General features: G+C 38.6%; 2 protein-coding genes across 2 annotated transcripts in view; one reads left to right on the top strand and one right to left on the bottom strand.

The window, feature by feature from the left end:
* CEP83 (centrosomal protein 83) overlaps positions 1-6,993 on the top strand; it is a 74,502-nt gene extending 67,509 nt beyond the window's left edge. Inside the window, 3 exon segments of the mRNA XM_036864838.1 lie at positions 2,862-2,965; positions 4,852-5,041; positions 6,038-6,993. Coding sequence (XP_036720733.1) covers positions 2,862-2,965; positions 4,852-5,041; positions 6,038-6,142 — 399 coding nt within the window. The 3' untranslated portion in view covers positions 6,143-6,993.
* Positions 6,994-7,632: 639 nt separating this feature from the next.
* PLXNC1 (plexin C1) overlaps positions 7,633-19,517 on the bottom strand; it is a 146,184-nt gene continuing 134,299 nt past the window's right edge. The window contains exons 25-31 of the mRNA XM_036866611.1: positions 19,227-19,258; positions 19,020-19,127; positions 17,712-17,875; positions 15,453-15,600; positions 11,558-11,698; positions 11,385-11,459; positions 7,633-10,126 (exon numbers count right to left, since the gene is read on the bottom strand). Coding sequence (XP_036722506.1) covers positions 10,022-10,126; positions 11,385-11,459; positions 11,558-11,698; positions 15,453-15,600; positions 17,712-17,875; positions 19,020-19,127; positions 19,227-19,258 — 773 coding nt within the window. The 3' untranslated portion in view covers positions 7,633-10,021. The remainder of the gene's footprint in view (positions 10,127-11,384; positions 11,460-11,557; positions 11,699-15,452; positions 15,601-17,711; positions 17,876-19,019; positions 19,128-19,226; positions 19,259-19,517) is intronic.

Raw genomic sequence — 19,517 nt, 5'->3', positions numbered from 1 at the left:
TCACTAAATACCCAGAAGTGGAATTGCTGGTAGTTCTATTTTTAATTTTTTGAGGAACATTTGTGTTATTTTCCATAGTGGCTGCATAAATGTACATTCCCACTGACAGTGCATGAGGGTTCCCTTTTCTCCACATTCTCAACAACACTTGTCTTTTTGAGAATAGCCATTCTGACAGTTGTAAGGTGATATCTCATTGTGGTTTTGACTTGCATTTCTGTGATGATCAGTTCTTTCTTTACATACACAACAATTAGAAAATAAAATATATACCATTTACATTAGCATAAAAAATATAAAATATTTAGGAACAAATCTAATAAAAGATAGGTAAATATTGCTAAGAAAAACTAAAGAAGACCTAGATAAAGGGAAACTATACCACGCTTGATTTGAAAGACTCAATATTATTAAGATGTCAGTTCTTGCCAAACTGATCTGTAGATTGAGTGCAATCCTAATCAAAATTTCATTAGTTTTCCTTGTGGAAATTGCAAAGTAGATTCTAAAATTCATATGAAAGTACAAAGGACTAGAACAACCAAGGCAATCTTGAAGAAAAACAACAAAGCTGCAGGACTTATACTGCTAGATATCAAGATTTACTTTAAGCTACAGTCATTAAAACAGTGTGGTATTGGCATAAGGATAGACAGATAAATGGAACAGAATACAGTCCAGAAATAGTATATGAACACCTGACTTACCACGAAGTACCACTGCCTTTCAATAGGGAAAGGATGGTCCTTTAAGGATGTGGAGTCAATTGGTTATCATTAACCCAACCTAATTAGATAAAAACTGCAGACCCAAATGTGACAAGTAAAAAAATAAAGCTGCTAGAAAAACTTGGGGAGAAAATCTTAAGATCTTGGGATAAGATTTTTTAAACAGGACATAAAAAGCACTAACTGTAAAAGATATGGTTGATAATTTGGATTTTATTATAATTAAGGACTTCTTTTTATAAAATGACACTTATGGGAAAAAATGTTACCACACACTGAGAGAGGGTCAATCTGCAACACAAATATCTGACAAAGGATTCATATTCTGAATATATAAAGAACTCCTACAAATAAGAAACAGATTACTCAAAAAAAAATTTATTTTAAACAGGCAAAAGACTAAGACAAGCACTTCACAAAAAAAGGATATCCAGATGGTCAGTATGCATAAGAAAAGGTAATCACCCTCATTAGATAACAGGAAAATGCAACTTAAAGCTACAAGTGACGTATTATTCTATTCCACCAGAGTAGCTAAAATTTATAAAGACCGACCACACCAAGTGTTGGTAAGGATGTAGAGCAGTTAGAACTCTCGTATGTTGCTGGTGGGCATGTAATTAGTAATTAGTTAGAACCACTTTAGAAAACTGACAGTTTTTACTAAAGATAAAACATATGTATACTGTATGACTCATTCCTGGGTATATACTCAAAGAGAAATGAGGACACATATCTACCAAAAACATATTCAGGAATGTTCATAAAACTTTATTCATAGTAGCTTCAAAGTAGAAAACAATTCAAATTCTTATCAGTAGGAGAAGGGATAAAATATAGTGTGTTTGTAAAATGGATAACAACATAACAGTAGAGAGGAACTGTGACATGCAATAACATGGCTTAGCCATAGGGATAAAATGTTGAACAACAACCAAAAAATCCAGAAACAGAAGTGTATATAGTGTATGATTTCTTTGATGTGGGTAGGTGAATGAATAGACAGAGTCCTGAGTCACCTGTAAATATATACATACTTGTGCTAATAAAGGACAGAAGGGTGGTTCCTGGGCCAGGGTAGGCGATGAATGAGCTACACCTGTAAGCAGTAATGAATAAATCTCGCAGTATTGAGTGAAAGAAAAAAAGCCATCTGTAAAAGAATGTGCACTGTGACTCCATTTGTATGAAGTTCAAAAATACGCAAAACTAAACTACAGCTTTGGAAGTAAATTAGTTGGTTACCTTTACAGAGGACAGAGGGGGTAGAGATTGAAAGGAGGGAAGGGTAGGGGCCCTTTTGGTACGGCAGTGCTCTTGACCTGTGAGGTAACAACACCAGCATTTGCTTCGTGGTTTTACATTTTGCTTTACATTTACATTATGTGCATTTTTCTGTAAGCCTGTTATACTTAGGTAAAGAGTTAGAAACCAAAAATCTAAAAGGTCTGTAGCTACTAAGTGATTGTCAACATTTATAGGTGTTTTTCTGTAAAAACTAAAAACCTGTTTATAAAACTGAAAAAGTATTACCTTTTTTCATTTACTACTTTTGCATTATACATAGATTTTTCCACATTAGAAAATTTTCCCTTTGTGAAGTTTAAATTTTTTTCTTTTTAATATTTAGAAAGGCATGCTTTCAAACTGAGATGCATCCATAATCAATCTTATCTGTCTGATCCTTTAATTTACTACTTTGGTAGCAATTTATCAGTTGCTGCAAACATGCTTTTAAATTTTAAATTTATAGTTGTTTTAAACCCATGATAATCTGGGAAAATGAAGAGTCATGATTATGAGGTGACAGGCAAACTCATTAGTAAAATTTGACTCCTTCCCTTCCTAGATTTTTTATTTGCACAATTTCCTTATTGATATCAATTTTCTGGTTTGACATTTATAATAGTTCTGTTTGTCACGTTGAGGATACGAGGTAGATCTGTGTTTTATTACCTTTAAAATTTTTAGTACTCATCATATCTACTAATCTTTGCTCCTAGTATTCCCTGAAAATACTCATCTCTAAGTAAAATTTTTTTGGTGAGTAAAATATTCACTATATAGCTTTGTTCAAATAGGAGAGTATGTATTACCATACTTGCTCATCATTAATTGTTTCTCTTTTTCTAGAGAAAATCTCTTCATGAAAACAAGTTGAAGAGAATGCAGGAAAAGGTAGAAGTCTTGGAGGCAAAGAGAGAAGAATTAGAAACAGAAAATCAGGTGTTAAATAGGTAATGTGTTTGTATGTATACATACCCCATGTGGCTATTTTGATATTATACAACTTTGTTTCTGAGTATAATGCACTTGGGTTTCTTTTAAAATATACATTTAAAAGAACTCTAAAACTATTCATTAGACTCCTAATTCATTATCTTTGCTATTTTTTTTTCTGATTGAATGTTTCTTCAAACCAAAAGGTCTTTAACACATGCGTTTGTATTACAGTTGGGACTGACAGGAGAGGTCAGTCACTGGCTTTGGTAGCCAGGAGTGGTGTGAATCCTTGCTGCTGAGACAAGACAGTTTAGTGATTACGAGTTCTAAAATTGTGGCCACAACTTTGAATCAAAGTTCAGTTTTTAAATTTTTTGGTATGGAAAATATTATTGGGCAGTAGCTTCTGGTTTTTCATTTACATCCAAGCACAGCTAATAATCTGCATCATTAGCATTTTTGATCAGAGAAGATTTACCATATTAAGTTAGTGGTAGTGGCATTGTATGACCCATGTGATTCAAGTTAATAAAATCTTTTCAAATTCAGGTGATTAGTAGTAGTCTTCAGCATTTAGACAGTATCAGACTTTTCTGTAATGGGAATTGCCTGTATAGCAAGCAGTGATGTTTTATAATGTGCACTGGTCTTCTGGGTATAATTATTACCAAAATGTGAACAGTTGTGTTTTTTTTAGAACATCCAAGAGGTTTCTAGACTGTGGAATAAATGCCAACTTTATAATACTCTCTGTTCCAAAGTAAGAAGCCACCAGATTCATTCTAAAACAAAATTCAACTTAATATTTCAAAATTAATGGTTATGGAGGAGGTGTTACCAATTCAAGATTGGGCAGCTATGGCACAGATCGCCTAGAACTTCAAATGGTTTTGAAACTATATTTGATTACTGGTGTGATTGATCGTCAGGAAATTTATGTCCAAAATCTGTGAAGGCCTGAAAAGTGGTTTTTTTATCCATGTCATTTCCCCCTAAAGTTGGGTAGCTTTACCTTTGTCATTAGGTACATTTAAAAAAATTAAATTGGACAATATAAAATTTGCTATATTTGACCATATTTCACGTACAAAAATGGCATTCATAAGATTCAACCTAGGGCCTCCCTGGTGGCGCAGTGTTTAAGAATCCGCCTGCCAATGCAGGGGACACGGGTTCAAGCCCTGGTCCAGGAAGATCCCACATGCTGTGGAGCAACTAAGCCCGTGTGCCACAAGTACTGAGCCTGTGCTCTAGAGCCCGTGCGCCACAACTACTGAGCCTGAGCTCTAGAGCCCACGAGCCACAACTACTGAAGCCCGCGACCCTAGAGTCCATGCTCTGCAACAAGAGAATGCACTGCAGTGAGAAGCCCACGTACTGCAATGAAGAGTAGCCCCCACTCACCGCAACTAGAGAAAGCCCATGTGCAGCAACGAAGACCCAACACAGCCATAAATAAATAGATAGATAGATAGATAAATAAATTTCCCTTAAAAAAAAAGATTCAACTAGTATTTTATTTCTATTTGATTCCTGCAGTAAAATAAGGCACCCTTTTGGTTTAAGGAGTCTCCTTTTAGTTTCAGGATTCATGGGTTGGCGGAGTAAAGTGGAAATGAAAGTAAAAGTATCAAAAGATTTTTAACCTTTGATTAATTGGCAAATAAAACTTTAAAATCAGTTGATAGCCTGCAGGGCCAACAATAACGCATATAATTAAGATGTCGTATCATGTTCCTGTTTATCTTTCTAGATAAACCAAATTTTATGTGTATATCATATATAGATAAATCTTATAATTTAGAAATCCTTCTCTTCCAATTATAATTATGTTCTGTGACTCATACTGTTCTTCAATAGAATGTAACTGTATTAAACAGAAACACTTTTTCTTTTTAAGACAAAATGTTCCATTTGAAGAATATACAAGGCTTCAAAAAAGACTAAAGGATATACAGAGAAGACATAATGAATTTCGAAGTTTAATTTTGGGTCCTAACATACCTTCAACAGCATCCATCAATCCTGTTAGCTTTCAGTCACCAACTGTGGTTCCAGGCATGGAACTATCCTTTCCTCCTCATATGCAGGTATGAGCATTTATTTTAGGGAAAAAAGTTCGATAAATATTTCCATAAGTTTTCCCCTGTTTAAATAGTTAAAAACCTGAATCTTTACCAGAAAAATCTGCTGAGAGGCATAGTGGATTTGAGTCTATCCTATCCTTTAGTGATGGTGCTAGGAGTAAAGTCTCCTATTGGGCAATTGAAAGGAAGAAGCTTAACTGATAAGTCTTTGAGTAACTGTTGAGTTTGTAGTCACTCATACAATACTAATTACTATCAACATTTACGCAAATGTACTGCACCATGTATTTTCCATACAATATTTAATCCTAATGAAAAATGCTTTGAGGGAAGGTATTAGTATTCCCAATTTGCAGATGAGGAAGCTGAGTCAGAGAGGTGAAGTGACTTGACTAAGGTCATAGCTAAGTGAGAGTTGAGTTTCATACCTAAATCTGTATAATTCCAAAACCTGAGTTGGTTCTACTTTATCAGATCCCTGAGATGTTGATGGAATCAAATTGATTGGATGATTTTCAGAAGATGAACTGTTAATAAGCAATGACATTTTGTAATGTTGTAAGCACTGAAGATTTTTAATGTTGTAAGTCACTGAATTGAATCTCAGACGAAGTGCTTTGTTTATATGATAAACTGCTATTAAACTCTCATCACATTAGAAAGTTGCCATATAAGTACACCTGGGCCCTACATTACTATTATCTAATTCACTCCCTGGTGAATTTTACACCTAGAGAGGAACAGACTTTGGGTTTTTGCTGAAGGCTACAGCCAGAGGCAGGAGAGAAGCGAGGACTAGTTGGTAGTCTAGACCGTGCTGGTGTCCTTAGACTGCTAAAATGGTCATCCTTTTCTTGCCAGATGTTGCAGGCCTGAATAAAAGAGGCACTGAGGCCACTGCCTAACAGTTATTTTTCCACCAGTTTTTCTAACAGTCTTTTTTGATGTGCTTTTTCTGTTGTTGTTTTTTTTTTTTTTTTCTCTTTCTGTGCTTTTAAGGAGGAGCAGCATCAAAGGGAACTCTCTCTACTTCGCAAAAGACTAGAAGAACTAGAAACAACACAAAGAAAACAACTAGAGGAACTTGGATTTCCTGGGGAATGATTTTCTTGGAGAAAAGGCAGATCAAAAGGGATGAAATCAGTGACTCAATAAGGCTTGAAGTTTTAACGTATGTGGTATTTAGATACTTTATTACTGTTTGCCAAAACACTTGAATGTGCCTCAAGAGAAGGTACCAGTACATGATGTATTGAATGAATGTCAGGATTTTAGGGTTATACTAATGATAAGTGAAGCACTAAAGCAGCTTCAGAGATATTTAGAATATTATTGACAACCCTTTGAGAATGTGAAATAAATGAACAAATAAAAGGAACTCATTAGGGAATCAAGTTTTTAAATTATTTTATTAATCTTACTTTGTTGAGTTTTTTGGCATTTTGCCTAAAACATGCCCATCTTGAATTCCCTCTTCCTCTTCTTTGAGATGCTTGGCAATAACAGGGTCAGTGAACATTTTCTGGTTTACTATATATGAGTTATAAACCTCTAGTTCTTGAAAAATGACAATTTTAAAGTTAGTATAAAAAAATAAAGATCTCTAGATATATATTATAAAACACTACCTTTTCTAAAAGCTGTGTGCACATAATTTATTAAAGAGCTTAAATATTTTTCTAACTATTGTTTTGTGTTTAATTTTGCTTTAACCATACAGTGTAGAAGATCTCACCAATTTTGGCTTAGTTGGGTTAGGATTGATAGAAAATAACAGAGTACAAATAATTAAATCCTGTGGCTGTATAAAACAAGGACCATTCATTGTAAAACTTGAACCCAGTGGGGTCCCTTTAGAAATATTGCTGGTTTTTAACTTTGCCTCCTACTGTTTTGGATCTATTGGATCTAACCAAACTGTTACAAATGTTTTATTTCTGTGTGTCCCTAAGTATGCTATCATTTGCTTTTTTTTTTTTTATATAAATTTATTTATTCATTTTTGGCTGCGTTGGCTCTTTGTTGCTGCGCGCGGGCTTTCTCTAGTTGCAGGAGCAGGGACTACTGTTCATTGCAGTGGCTTCTCTTGTTGTGGAGCACGGACTCTAGGGGCGCAGGCTTCAGTAGTTGTGGTGCATGGGCTTAGTTGCTCCGCAGCATGTGGGATCTTCCTGGACTGGGGCTCGAACCTGTGTGCCCTGCATTGGCAGGTGGATTCTTAACCACTGTGCCACCAGGTAAGTCCCCATTTGCTTTTTTATGTAACATTTTTAAGGCATTCTGCTGGAATAACTTCATGTCAACAAGGCAAAGCTCAAGTCTGCCGGACTAAGTGGAATGTTCATTATCCAGAAGTCTTCACATTCAAAGGTCCAAGTTAATTGATAGTGGAGGCCAGGAGTGAGATTGTGCAGCCTTAACATCATTTAGAAGAAACTAGATTTACTTACTATATATATAGCTGCTAATTTACAGAGTGTATACAGTGACACTTTGTTTTTGAAAAATAATTAATTTCCATGGAGCCACTCAGAATTTAAAAATCTATTATAACTAGAAAATTTGAAGGAGGAAAAAGACAAAAACAGTCCACATTTACATCAAAATGTTTATTTTTGGATATAGACATTTAAAACATTCATCTCCAAGAACGGCTTCAATCAGGTATACAATAAGAAATAGACTTTAAATCCCTAATACAGAAAAAGGTAACAGAATTAATTTTTAAATGCTGCTGTAGACACTAGTGTTAGAAAAAGAAAGTTGTTTATAAATGGTTTTGCACCAAAAAAATATGCAAAGAAACTTGAAAATAGACAATGTTTGCCATTTGTTTCTCTGGTTGCTGTTTAATGTAGACCCAGTGACTGATTGTCTTCAGCACACATCTAATTTGGCCGTTTACTGCATTTGGCTAATGTGATCCAGATAGTGCTTTTCACTGGAGGATTGACAAACACGCTACATACATTAGTGAGTCTTCACACCACCTCAGTGAGGTAGGTTAGAAATATTATACAGAAATTGAGGCACAAAGAGGTAAGTGACTTGCCCAAAGTTCCCAGCAGCACAGTCCCTGGAAAAGAAGGTAAGTCTCCACACAGGACTCATGTGCCAGAGAGCTGGACAGGGACACCCTCATGTAGCATTTACTGAATACTTAGATAAAGCTGTAACTGATCCTTTGAGATTTCTTAGCATTTCTGTACCCTAAAGAAGGGAAGTCTTCTGGGCAACTCTCCTACCCTTGGCTCTCAGCTCTCCTACTGTTCTCTTGTGAACCCCTTCACATCAAGACTGTAGCAGCCTTATATGGGGACCAGACCTCTCACCTTTATAAGTAACCTATTTGGTAGTATTTTTGAGGTGTGTCCATTGGACAGATAATGGTCAAAAGCGACAGGATTGGGAAGGTGCCTGTCAGGGCAATAAATGCTTATTTTCTCTGATCAGTTTGTGAGGTGTCGCCTCTCACTCTTTACCAGATAGTGAGGAGCAAAAAGAACAGCATTCATTTAAGACAAATTCACATTTAAATCCTGATATCCCATACAGTGTTGGTAAATGATTTTAAGGAATGTGTGATCAATGTTTTATTTGCTACTTGAAAAAATTTCTTTCCTCGATCTGGGATTTGGAGCACCAAGGGTAAAGGTGCCACAAGGAAAGTTTGAGAGTTGCCAATTACACTTTTTACTTCTGGTTTAATAGAAGGAAAACACAGTGGTATTAAAGTTGGTCATGAGCAGCAAAAATTCAGGAATAAAAAATCAGCAATAAAAAGACTACAGTATAACTAGATAGGGAATTCTTTTTAAAAAAGGCATGAATAAAACAGGTTTTTTTTAACTCTTTCTCTTGTGAGGAATACTCTCAAAAAGTACATCGTAAGACTAAGATACCAAGTTGTATACTAATATTTTTCAGGCCATGGGCCTCAAATATATATATTCATATATAATACTCCAGTGTGAACAGCAATTTCATGAAATGTAAAATGTATTTTTTTTTTAATCACACACAAGTATTTATAACCACAGGGTTCACCAGAAATCTAAAGCAAGGAGATAGTAATATAGAGATGTAGGATTAGGGGAGTGCGTTACTCTTCCACAGACAATTCTGATCGAAGTGTTGTTTAGACAGAAATAAGCTACTGATTTTTTTTTTTTTTTTTACAATAGCCAACATGTCCACTATCATCAAATACATTTAATATGAAAAAAATAAAATGAAGAAAACGTACATACTTTAAAGTGTCTGGGTAAAATGATGTTGCATTTAAAGAAGCCTACTCCCTCTCCCTGCTTTAGAGTTCCTTAGTGAAATGGAGGTGAGTTTGATGGAGTACAGTCGGTGACCACTGAAAAACACGAGCCCTTTCAACAATGTTGCAACACTGTTAGTTTTTGGTTTAAAAACACACACACACACACTCACAAATGCTAAGTGTACACACTACCAAATTCTGCGGTCAGCTTTTCCAAGAACTACCGGGGAAAGTTTCAATGCTGCAAGTCCGCAAGGTTGCCCTAACACCCCTACCTTGTTTCCAGATGACTCATTTCACATTTTGTTTTGATCACTGGCAGTGTCCCTTGTCTGCAGAGGTGCAGTGTAGTCACAAGTTCTACACAGCTGTAGTTTTCAAACAAAACCACGTATATCATTGTGCTTAAGTGGAGACTGTAGTTACAATACTGACCCTTGCTTACTGGCCCTGTAGTCTCTGAACAAGGAGGCTGTTTGTGACAACCACTCCAACTCTATGTACAGAAGCGCTCCCACAGTACACACACAGGCACAGTGCTTGGTATGCTTTCTAAAAGCTGTGCGTGTGCCTTGCTCTCTTAAAAAAGACAGTGCTCAAAGTGGAACCTATGTGCAAACTTAAATAATTAACGACACAGAGTAGCTTAAGCAGCCATTTTGCTCCCAAGTCGTCTGAAGAACTTTACCAGATTAAGCCAGGCCCCAGAGTGCTTACATCCACTTGCATTTCTTCTTTTCATCAAATAAGACTTTTACATGCAAGAGTTGTTTCTGAGCTTCTTCCAGCCCTCGTTCTCTTTCTAGTTTATTTAGAATCTGTTGACAATTAGAACAGTTATATTTTAGATATTGTGGTTTTAGCATTACAATTCTGTTTTTTTTTGCATTCCTGATGCTGTGAGTGGTAAAATCTGTATGAAACAGATGCCAACATTTTCTTCAATCATTTACATACTCACTTTGCAAGTTGTTTTGCTAAGTCATTATCACAGGATCAACAACGCTTAGGTTTAAAATAGAAGCTCACAAGAAATACCAAACTATTTGCTTACAAATATGGGGCCAGAATTTCAAGGCCCTGTTTTATGCATTATGTTACAGCCATTCCAAGCACAGCAAGCATTCCTGGGCAGCCAACATGCAGGCAAGTATTTCTTCTTAAATGCAGCAGGCAGGGGCCTCCTGGTCAGAGACGTCTCCTCCCCTCCCCTCCCCTCCCCTCCCTCCCCTCCCCCCCTCCCCCTCCCCCCCCCTCCCCTCCCCTCCTCCCCCCCCCCTCCCCTCCCCCCCTCGCCCCTCCCCTCCCCTCCCCTCCCCTCCCCTCCCCGGCAGTGTAGTCCCTCCTCTCCCCTCCCTTCCCCAGTGCTTCCCTTCTAACCCCTGACCCCTGGAAAGAGGGATGCTTATCATGTTTAAGGAACTCATTGCCTCTACCCTACCTTAGTGCTTCACTTGATCTTCAAGTAGCAAATGGAATTGGTGAGCTATTCTCACCATTGACATGGATAGCCTGTCCCAGCATGACTGAGTGGGGGGAATCAGGGAAGGGGGAATTAACATATTTGGAAACAGCGCATCTGATGACTGTGTCTGTGTGAATTCCCAAAGAAAAAAATCCAGATTAAGGAGGATTAATCATAAAGGAGAATGGTTTATTGAAATAGTTGCTTACGTTAGAAATATGTCATACTTTTAACTACTGAATACAGAATCTAGGCGATTTAACAAGCTTAGCTTTCATTTTAGCAGATTATAACCAAGCATAAGCAGGCCCCTTTTATTAGGACCACTACTTACTCATCAAAGTTAACTGTGCCGGTATGGCTGTAGGCCCCATTAACTCAAATGTAAATGGTTGGTCCGAAGGCGAGCAGCATAGTAAAACCACGCGGGGCAGCAGCCACGTGCAGGGTCTGGCTTGGTGCCAGGATCCCCCATCGCAGCCGGGCTTCCTGGCCTCCCTTTCTGGCCATTTGGGATGCCAGAGCTGTCCTGAGACCTACAGAATGCTTTATGACCAAATTCTGGTGACTGATTCATATCTTATTTTTTTAAATGTTATTTAAAATCTTACCTCATCAAAATATTTTACGATGTATTTGTAGATTTCTGTCAAGGCCACTTCTTCATTAAATTCATTTTCATGTTTCTTAAAGAAAGAAAGCCTTGTTGAGAGATTCTGAAATGGCTTTTTTTTTTTTTTTTAAAGAAATATCCAAATCCAGTCTTTTTACTTTGCAACAATACCTTAGATTCCTGAGTTAAGAATTCTTCCATCTCTGAAGATGACAATGGAGGCAAATCCCTGATTGCTTTGTAATAAGACTTGACTTCCTCTTTGTAGGTTGGGATATCCTTGGCATAGAGAAGTTTATTAGTTGGTGCTTCCTGAAAAACAACCACCACCAAAAGAGTTTTTAAAAAACCATGGGGAATTTATAAGAGTACCAGTGTAAGCTGAACCTCCACCACTATTATCTCCTGGTAACAAGGATTCTTCATACAGTAGGCCTTCATAAACGTTGTTGACTGCACGACTGACTGCTATCCAGATAGTTCTGGTGAGTCACTGTTATCTTCAGGCAGATTAAATGCTAATATATTCTGCCTTCCTCTCATAAAAGAACTGAAATTATTATTTTTGCATGATTTTGAGTTACTGTAACAATGGAACTTATTTCAATCATAGTTCATTACTAATAGTTGTAAAAAGCCTGAATTAAAACATTTGCTCTCATCCTCACCCACCAGTGAATTCTGGCATTTATAAAAGGTTTGAGTGTAGGTCTGATTGAGCCCTTTATATAACCATGAACGTGGTAAGTAATTGGCAGTGGCAGATTTTTCCGCTTGTCCCTTCTATTAGATTATAAAGATCTTCCAGTGTCCTCAGGAAAGAGCATGGTCATTAGTACTGGTGGCTCTGATGTCTCATTTTGCAAAAATTCCCTGGCAGTTTGAATGTTTTTAAGTAATTTTAACAGTGATATTAAAATTCAAATGAAGATTTGTTTTTAAAAGTTATAATTTTGACAAAATTAATGTAACATCTACTGTCAAAGAAAAATTAATAGTCAATCTAAGAAAGAAATGGAAAAATGTATTCGAGCCAACCTGAGGATTATGACCCAGGAGGTAGCCTCTCAGCTGTGAGCACTGTTTAGACGAGGTAAGTGGGGGAGGCCTGTATATGTAATTTGAGGGAAGGGGGATGTGCAATCAAATGCACATCTTGGTTGAAGTTTACTGCTATTTGTGAGGAGCAGATATCTTAGAAATGCACTAAAACCATTAAGTATGGGAATATTCAAGAAACTGAGTTCATAAAATTTTCTCTTGAAAATATCTGAGGGCTAGTTCTGCCAGTTTTCCCAGAGCACAAAATGCCTCATCCTGATCTTTGCCTTGAATTCCTTTCACGGTGTATTATAGGTCAGTGACTGCAGTGGCTAATGACTTGATTCTTATAGAACTGGATGATGGGCATCATTTTTTATTTTGACCAATGTTGGGGAGGCATTTCATGACCAGGAATGCTCATTCCCAGGTCAGATGAGGATTTCATTGATAGGCCACTCACTGTGCTATTACTGAACGAGGTAGGCCCCATTAACAGTAGCCAAAAGCCTCTGGACCACCTGTCTTACTAGTCTATTATGGTCCAGGAATGGTCCAGGTTCCCTCCTGTTGCTTCTTCCCACATCTAGAATTACACTATTACAATCATTGATATTTGGTCAATCATTTCAAGTCACCTAGTCGTCATCATTCTTATTGGAGGCTCAGTCACACATTTGGTAATGCAAGAAACAGTAATCTTGTAAAATAGGCAGAACGTAAGTAATACAGGTAGTAGCATTAATCAGGTCATAAGTAAGTATTATTTAACCTAAGAGCTTCCATTAGGTGCAGCCCAGTATCTCCCCAGGTCATCTGACCAGTCTGTTCTGCACATATAAGGAGGGTGGTGGGTCATCGTGACACCTTACAGATTGAGAAAGGAATGTTATCTTCTAAGGAGTTACACAGCTAGTGACAGAAGAAGAAAAATTGTTCTTTATGGTTCAGCAGGTGTTTCTGCCACTGGGGAGGTCTGGTTAATTCATAAAGCAGGTGCACAATGCACACTAGAAGAGAGGGAGGAGGCCCAAACAAAAATTTGCTTAAATTTTTCTTATCTTGGAATATGTATTTTTATTGCCTCACTCCTCAGGGAAGATAGGTGAGTTAATGATTGATAGGGCCAGTGTCACAGTACATTTTTAAATGTATTGATGGCTTGAATGGCCTAGCAATGGCTTGATGAATCATTCTGAAGGATGCCTAGACTGAGATAATTACTGAGATTTTTTTCACCTGTCAAGTTTAAGTAGAACCCACAACTCATGCAATCACATTCATTCAATAAAGATGTATTTAGCCAGGGACTGTGGGTAGGCATTGAATGAAAAACCAACCAGTACCTGCCCTTAAGAAGCTTACAATCTATCAGGGAAGACAAACTTACACAGTGCTTACTAAGATACGAGTAACTAGTAGCAGAGTATAGAGCAAAGAAAAGGACCATAGAGTTAGTTAGACATATGCTCTTAAACAAGACTTGTAACCTCTCAGAACATCAATTCCTCATCTATAAAATGAGGGTAATAGTAAGTACTTTATGGGGTTCTTGTGAGGATTAATTGAAATATGCCAGGAACATAGTAAGTAAGCAATAACAGCCGTTTTTACTATGGATAAGTAACCAGTTACGTGTCTTTCCGTGTATTGCATGCTAGGAAGAACTTTATTGGTCAAAAGAAGAAAGCGCATGGGAAATCCATCAGGGGAACAGTCACAGAGTAGGTATGTTTAGACTAATCTGATTCTCCTGCAGTTTCTGGTACACATTAGGGAATCATGTTTCTTGAATGAATGAATAAGTAGGGTTTTACTAGACAGAGGGGTTATGAGACAGGAAAGGGATGAGCAAAGGGATGTGAAAACAAGCTCATGGTTAAGTTTGGGAAAACTAAAAGCCATAGCATAGAAGGCAGAAGGATTGGGCAAGAAAACGAGGAGGCCAGAAAAGAGACTTGCCCAGTCAGGAAGGGCCATGTGGCACTGTGAAGATTGTATCTGGTGGGTAATGGGAAGTATTTACAATGTTTAACTAAGCAGGAGCCTGACAAGATCAGAGTTATGTTTTAGAAAGATAACCTGAGACACAGTGAAACGGGGATGAGGCAGACAGCAGGGGCCAGGACACCAGTTAAGCAGGCAGTTATCCTAGTGGAGAAGGAATGAAGGGATAGGTCAGAGGAGTGAGAAGAAAGGGACAGAAGTGAGTAGTAACCAATGGGAGATAGAGGTGGGAGGAAGAAGGAGTTGAAGGTAATGCCAAGGATTCTACCTTGAGAGACTACGCAATGCTAGGAAAATAAAAGTCAAAAACAGGTTTGGTTTGCGGTGAGTTTGGATTTAGACTAGGAGTCTGAGGCACCTATGACATGTCCTTCACACTTCATTCCAGACACTCTGAACATCCTTCCACCAAAGAGCCACTGCTCAGCATGAAAAGATTTTCTAAACCCATTAGATACATAAACTGCTCAGTTTAATATATTTCTGAGTACCTGAATAAGACCAAAACATCTCTTTCAAAGTTTCCTCTGTATTTTTATCTTTTTTTTGCCTTTTAGAGCTTTTGCTCAGCAAAGAAAACCATAGAAAAACAATACTGATTTGATTGTAAACTGACAAACTAGAGGTATTAGAAATCTCAGGCAAGATTTCCTTCCCCATCAGAAATTTGTTGTATTCAAATAGACACTTTTAGGTATATTCAGATGGAATTAATTTAGGCAAATTTCAGTAGTTTCATACTTTGGGTTCATAGTTTATTAGCGCCTGTAGACGATTTTTCTAGGAAACAAAGAAAAACAAAAGGTTTTCACAGGCAGAGTCTGCAGTAGGGTGGAAATAATCTATTTTGGTTTTCACTTAAACTAGATTAAAAATAGAAATAAATGAGAGATTTTTTGAAGAAAAGCAAATTTTCAGTGACTATCACTGACTTTCTTTTTAGCTGGTATGGTTTATTATTTGAATGTTTACGAGGAAGACAGAAATACGTACAGGAAATCCTAAAGCTGGGCCTTACCTTCCCAAGTTGCTGCTCTGTGAGGGAAAACGCGTCCATGAACGCCTGGGCGATCACTGACAAACAGCCGTCTATGTGTGGTGTCTTCTTAATGTCAAAGACAAACTGAGGGTTCTTCAGGATATTTACCCAGAAGCGAAGAGGGAGGCTGTTCCAAGAGAGAGAAAACTCTCTTCAAATACAGCCATTCATATGAGGCAGATGCTCTGTTTATCACAGTTTGTAAACGGGTGTTTTTGTCCTTGTCATTGAAGTATGCAAGTCTGCTTTGCCAAATATACCAAGCAACAGATGGCAGCATCACTCAGAACAAGAAAGGGTTAAACTGTCAGAGCTACTGAAAGGGAGGACTGGAGAAGTCTGAAAGTGGTCCTTGACAAGACAAGAATGTTCTCCACAAAAAGTTCCAGATTATATTAAATAATGGTTACCAATGAGAGCATCTCATCAGATCTCTAGAACCTGACCTCTTCTCACCCCCTCTAAGTGCTACACCCTGGCCTAAGCCACTGTCATCTCTCACCTAGATTATTACCCCCCAGTTCCCAACAGTTAATTCTCCCACAGGTACTAGCAATCCTCTTAACTCAGAATCAGGTCCTGTGTCTCCTCTGTTCAAAACCCTCTGTGGCTCTCCATCTCTCTCTGGAGAAAACCCCTGCATGATCTAGGCCTGGGCCCTCATCTACTACTCTTCACCTTACTCGCCCCAACTCCACTGGCCTCGTCGCTCCTCTTCATGCATACCAGGCAGGCTTGTGCCTCAGGACTTTGCTTTTGTCCGTCTTTCTGAAACGGTCTTGCCCCAGACGGTCTCATGGTTTGTGCCCTCTTTGAAGACCTGATCCAAATGTCATCTCCTGAGGCCTCTGACCACCCTATCCTGTCTCTATCCTTTTTTCCCCACTCTGTGCACTGCACTAATCGACTTCTAATATACCACAATTTACCTGTTAAAATGCAAGCGCTGTAAGAACACGGATTTCTGTCTGTCTGTTACTGTATCTCCAACACCTAACAGTACTTGGTATACAGTCGGTACTCAGATGTTTGCATATGAACTTGGAAGTCATTCAGAGTCCTGTGGCCTAGCTAATTCCCTCCATCATAGGGGCTGCTGGGCCTCTCAGTAGCTCTCCTGTCCTGACTAGCGCCCCTGCTCGTGTGCTGCTGTCTTCACGGTGAAATTGTCGCCTGCAGCACCGGAGCTTGGTGTGGGAGAAGCAGGGCCTGGGAGGGAGAGGCTACAACAAAGGGAGGGAGGGAGGGAGGGAGCCAGAGTAGAGAGTTAGGATAGACCTGGAGCTTTTCACACTTATTTAAAATGGTCTGGCTTGGGCTTCCCTGGTGGCGCAGTGGTTGAGAGTCTGCCTGCCAATGCAGGGGACGCGGGTTCGAGCCCTGGTCTGGGAGGATCCCACATGCCGCGGAGCAGCTGGGCCCGTGAGCCACAATTACTGAGCCTGCGCATCTGGAGCCTGTGCTCCGCAACGGGAGAGGCCGCAATGGTGAGAGGCCCGCGCACCACAATGAGGAGTGGCCCCCGCTTGCCACAACTGGAGAGGGCCCTCGCACAGAAACGAAGACCCAACACAGCCATAAATAAATAAAAAAAAAAAAAAAAAAAAATGGTCTGGCTAACCCCAGTGCTTAGAAGGGCTTGAGGCTGCACTGAGAAGTTCTGTTACATCGTAACTAACTAACTCTCATTCACCTCATGCACAGAGTATTTCAATTGGAGGTAATGAGCTATGTTTCTTTACTGAGGAGAAATTTTAATTTGGATGCCTTGCCTCAGCTTAAGGTAAAGTATTAAAAAAACAAAACAAAATACAACCCTTTGACTAATTCTCATGGCATTTGATCAAATAAAAGGAGAAATTTCTATACAAAATGGACAGCTTGGAAACCGCAAAGAGTTAATTCTCTGAGAGACAAATTTAAGTCTTCTCTAATGGAAAATTGTAGGATAAAACCAGAAAATATTAATTTCTCATCTTTTACTGGTCAAGCTAAACTTGTTTAAAGATAATAGAGTTTATTTTCTTTGTCCTAAAGACTAGGAGTCTCAGCACAGGAATGGTTTTGTTTATTGTTTAAAAATAGTAACAGCAAGAAACTGCTTTGACATGATAGCTTACCAAGCCAAAAAACTCTAAGATAGGGATAAATGAATCCTTCTGTAACCATCCATGCCCTTCTTTTAAAGATTCTGACCCAGGTTTTTGAAAACAGTAATCACCTACTGTTCGTTCCCACCTGTTTGTTTTCCAAATATGTACAACATCAGGATCTGTGATTTTTTTGCTTTCAGCCTGGGCATCCAAAAAGTCAAAAAAGTATTTTATAGCAAACGGGGCTCTGCTGTTGGGTAAACTCCAAATGCTTCTAAAAAGTTTTTCGAGCACAGAGTGAATTGCCACCTGAAAGACAGAGCACATCAGACTTGGAAGATTAAAAAAAATAGGGTGGTGGTTTTGAAAACATGATGAAAAATGAAATCTGAGTTACAAAACAGAGAAAAACAAGCTGAAGAGAAAGTATGTAAAAATCGTCAAATGAGGCCAACACTCACAGTATTAGACAAAGGTCTTGAAAATCCATGCCCAGGTTTAGATCTGCTTCAGAAGCTTCTTGCTGATAACACTGTTTAGTCAACAGGGAGGCTATCTTAGACATCTCTAGCAGTTGAAATGTAAGTTGGAGGTCTGTATACATAAACCAAGAAGCCCCAGACGTTTGGCTTTTATTATGTTCAGCCTAGAAAAACTCAAGTAATGTTGCTCGGTTCCCAGAACTTTTCCTGTTGCATGTATTTCCATCATAGGGTTTTATTGTGTACTTTCCAAAGCATTTGAGTGTTTTACTAAAACCAAATAGGCAGAGCTCTGTGGGACAGATGAGAAAATCAAGAGGCTCTGGCTGTCCTCTACCCACTAAACAAATCTAAGCTCCAAGCAGATGCTCTGCTATAATCTGAAGAAGCATGCCCATCAGAAGACTAGGGCCAGGTGTAGATAATAGCATTTACATTGCTAGTCATTTCAGAAAAAAAAAAAAAAGGATCACCACAGACTTCCGTTAATCCCACTAAAAGCCAGATAAAGTAAAATTTGCTCCCAATTTGGTATTCCATGGGCTTTCATATCTGACACTTTTATATGTGAACAGAATTCTTAATTTTAAAATGACCTCCCCCCTCTTCATTTTATTTGCAGTTCAAAGAGGGAGTTTTATTGCTCACCTATAATAATAAGTAAACAAAAAGGAATAATTATGCTGTCCACCTAAAAATATAACAATAGTGCAATGGTGGGTAAAGGGACTGGGAACAATATTAAATCCCTGACTGAAGATGTTATGGTGGAAATCTGTAAAGTGCTTTATCTTTGCAGTTTGTAAAAACAGAAGAAGGGGGTAGGAAGTGTTTACAATTTAAACTTTCATTTTGCTTTGCTAGAAGGCACAAGGGATTTGTAGCATTTTCACACTTCAGTGGAAATTAAGTCAAACACATCATACACCCCCAAGGTAGCCGTAAAAGCGCTCCCAGAACAGTAAGTTTACCTTGGTCGACAGCAGCTTTGTCAGATACATTTCTTTTACTTTGAACTTGTGCTTCCCTCGATGTCTCTTTCCCTGCACATCTTGGAATGCTTCCGAATCTGGTAAAATCTAAAGGGAAGACAGAGTAGAAGAAGCGTTACCCAAGGAGACCGTTCGTGCTGCGGAAGGTGTCCGATTCAGCAGGAGCACAAGAAAGCCTGAACTCACCAAATGGCAGTGGTCTTCTGAGTACTCCACATCTGAACGCCCCAGAAAGAGGGAGAGAAACAGTCCATTAAAACAACAGCCACGGTAACTGGCCTTCTCATAAGATGCCCCATTTGTGCTATAAACAGAAGAGGTTACTTGAGCCCTCCTACTTGAGCTCTTCATAGCTACACTTCCCCCCCCTGCTGTGTCTTAAGACCTTAAGAACAGTATGGAGACAGGATGGGCCAGGGGCTGGGGTGGGAAGCAGGTTCCCTGTCCCTGGCACAGAGGCTGACCGATCACCTGAGG

Source organism: Balaenoptera musculus, chromosome 10, assembly GCF_009873245.2.
Source record: "Balaenoptera musculus isolate JJ_BM4_2016_0621 chromosome 10, mBalMus1.pri.v3, whole genome shotgun sequence".
NCBI lineage: Eukaryota > Metazoa > Chordata > Mammalia > Artiodactyla > Balaenopteridae > Balaenoptera > Balaenoptera musculus.
This window is presented reverse-complemented; position numbering and strand designations above follow the sequence as displayed.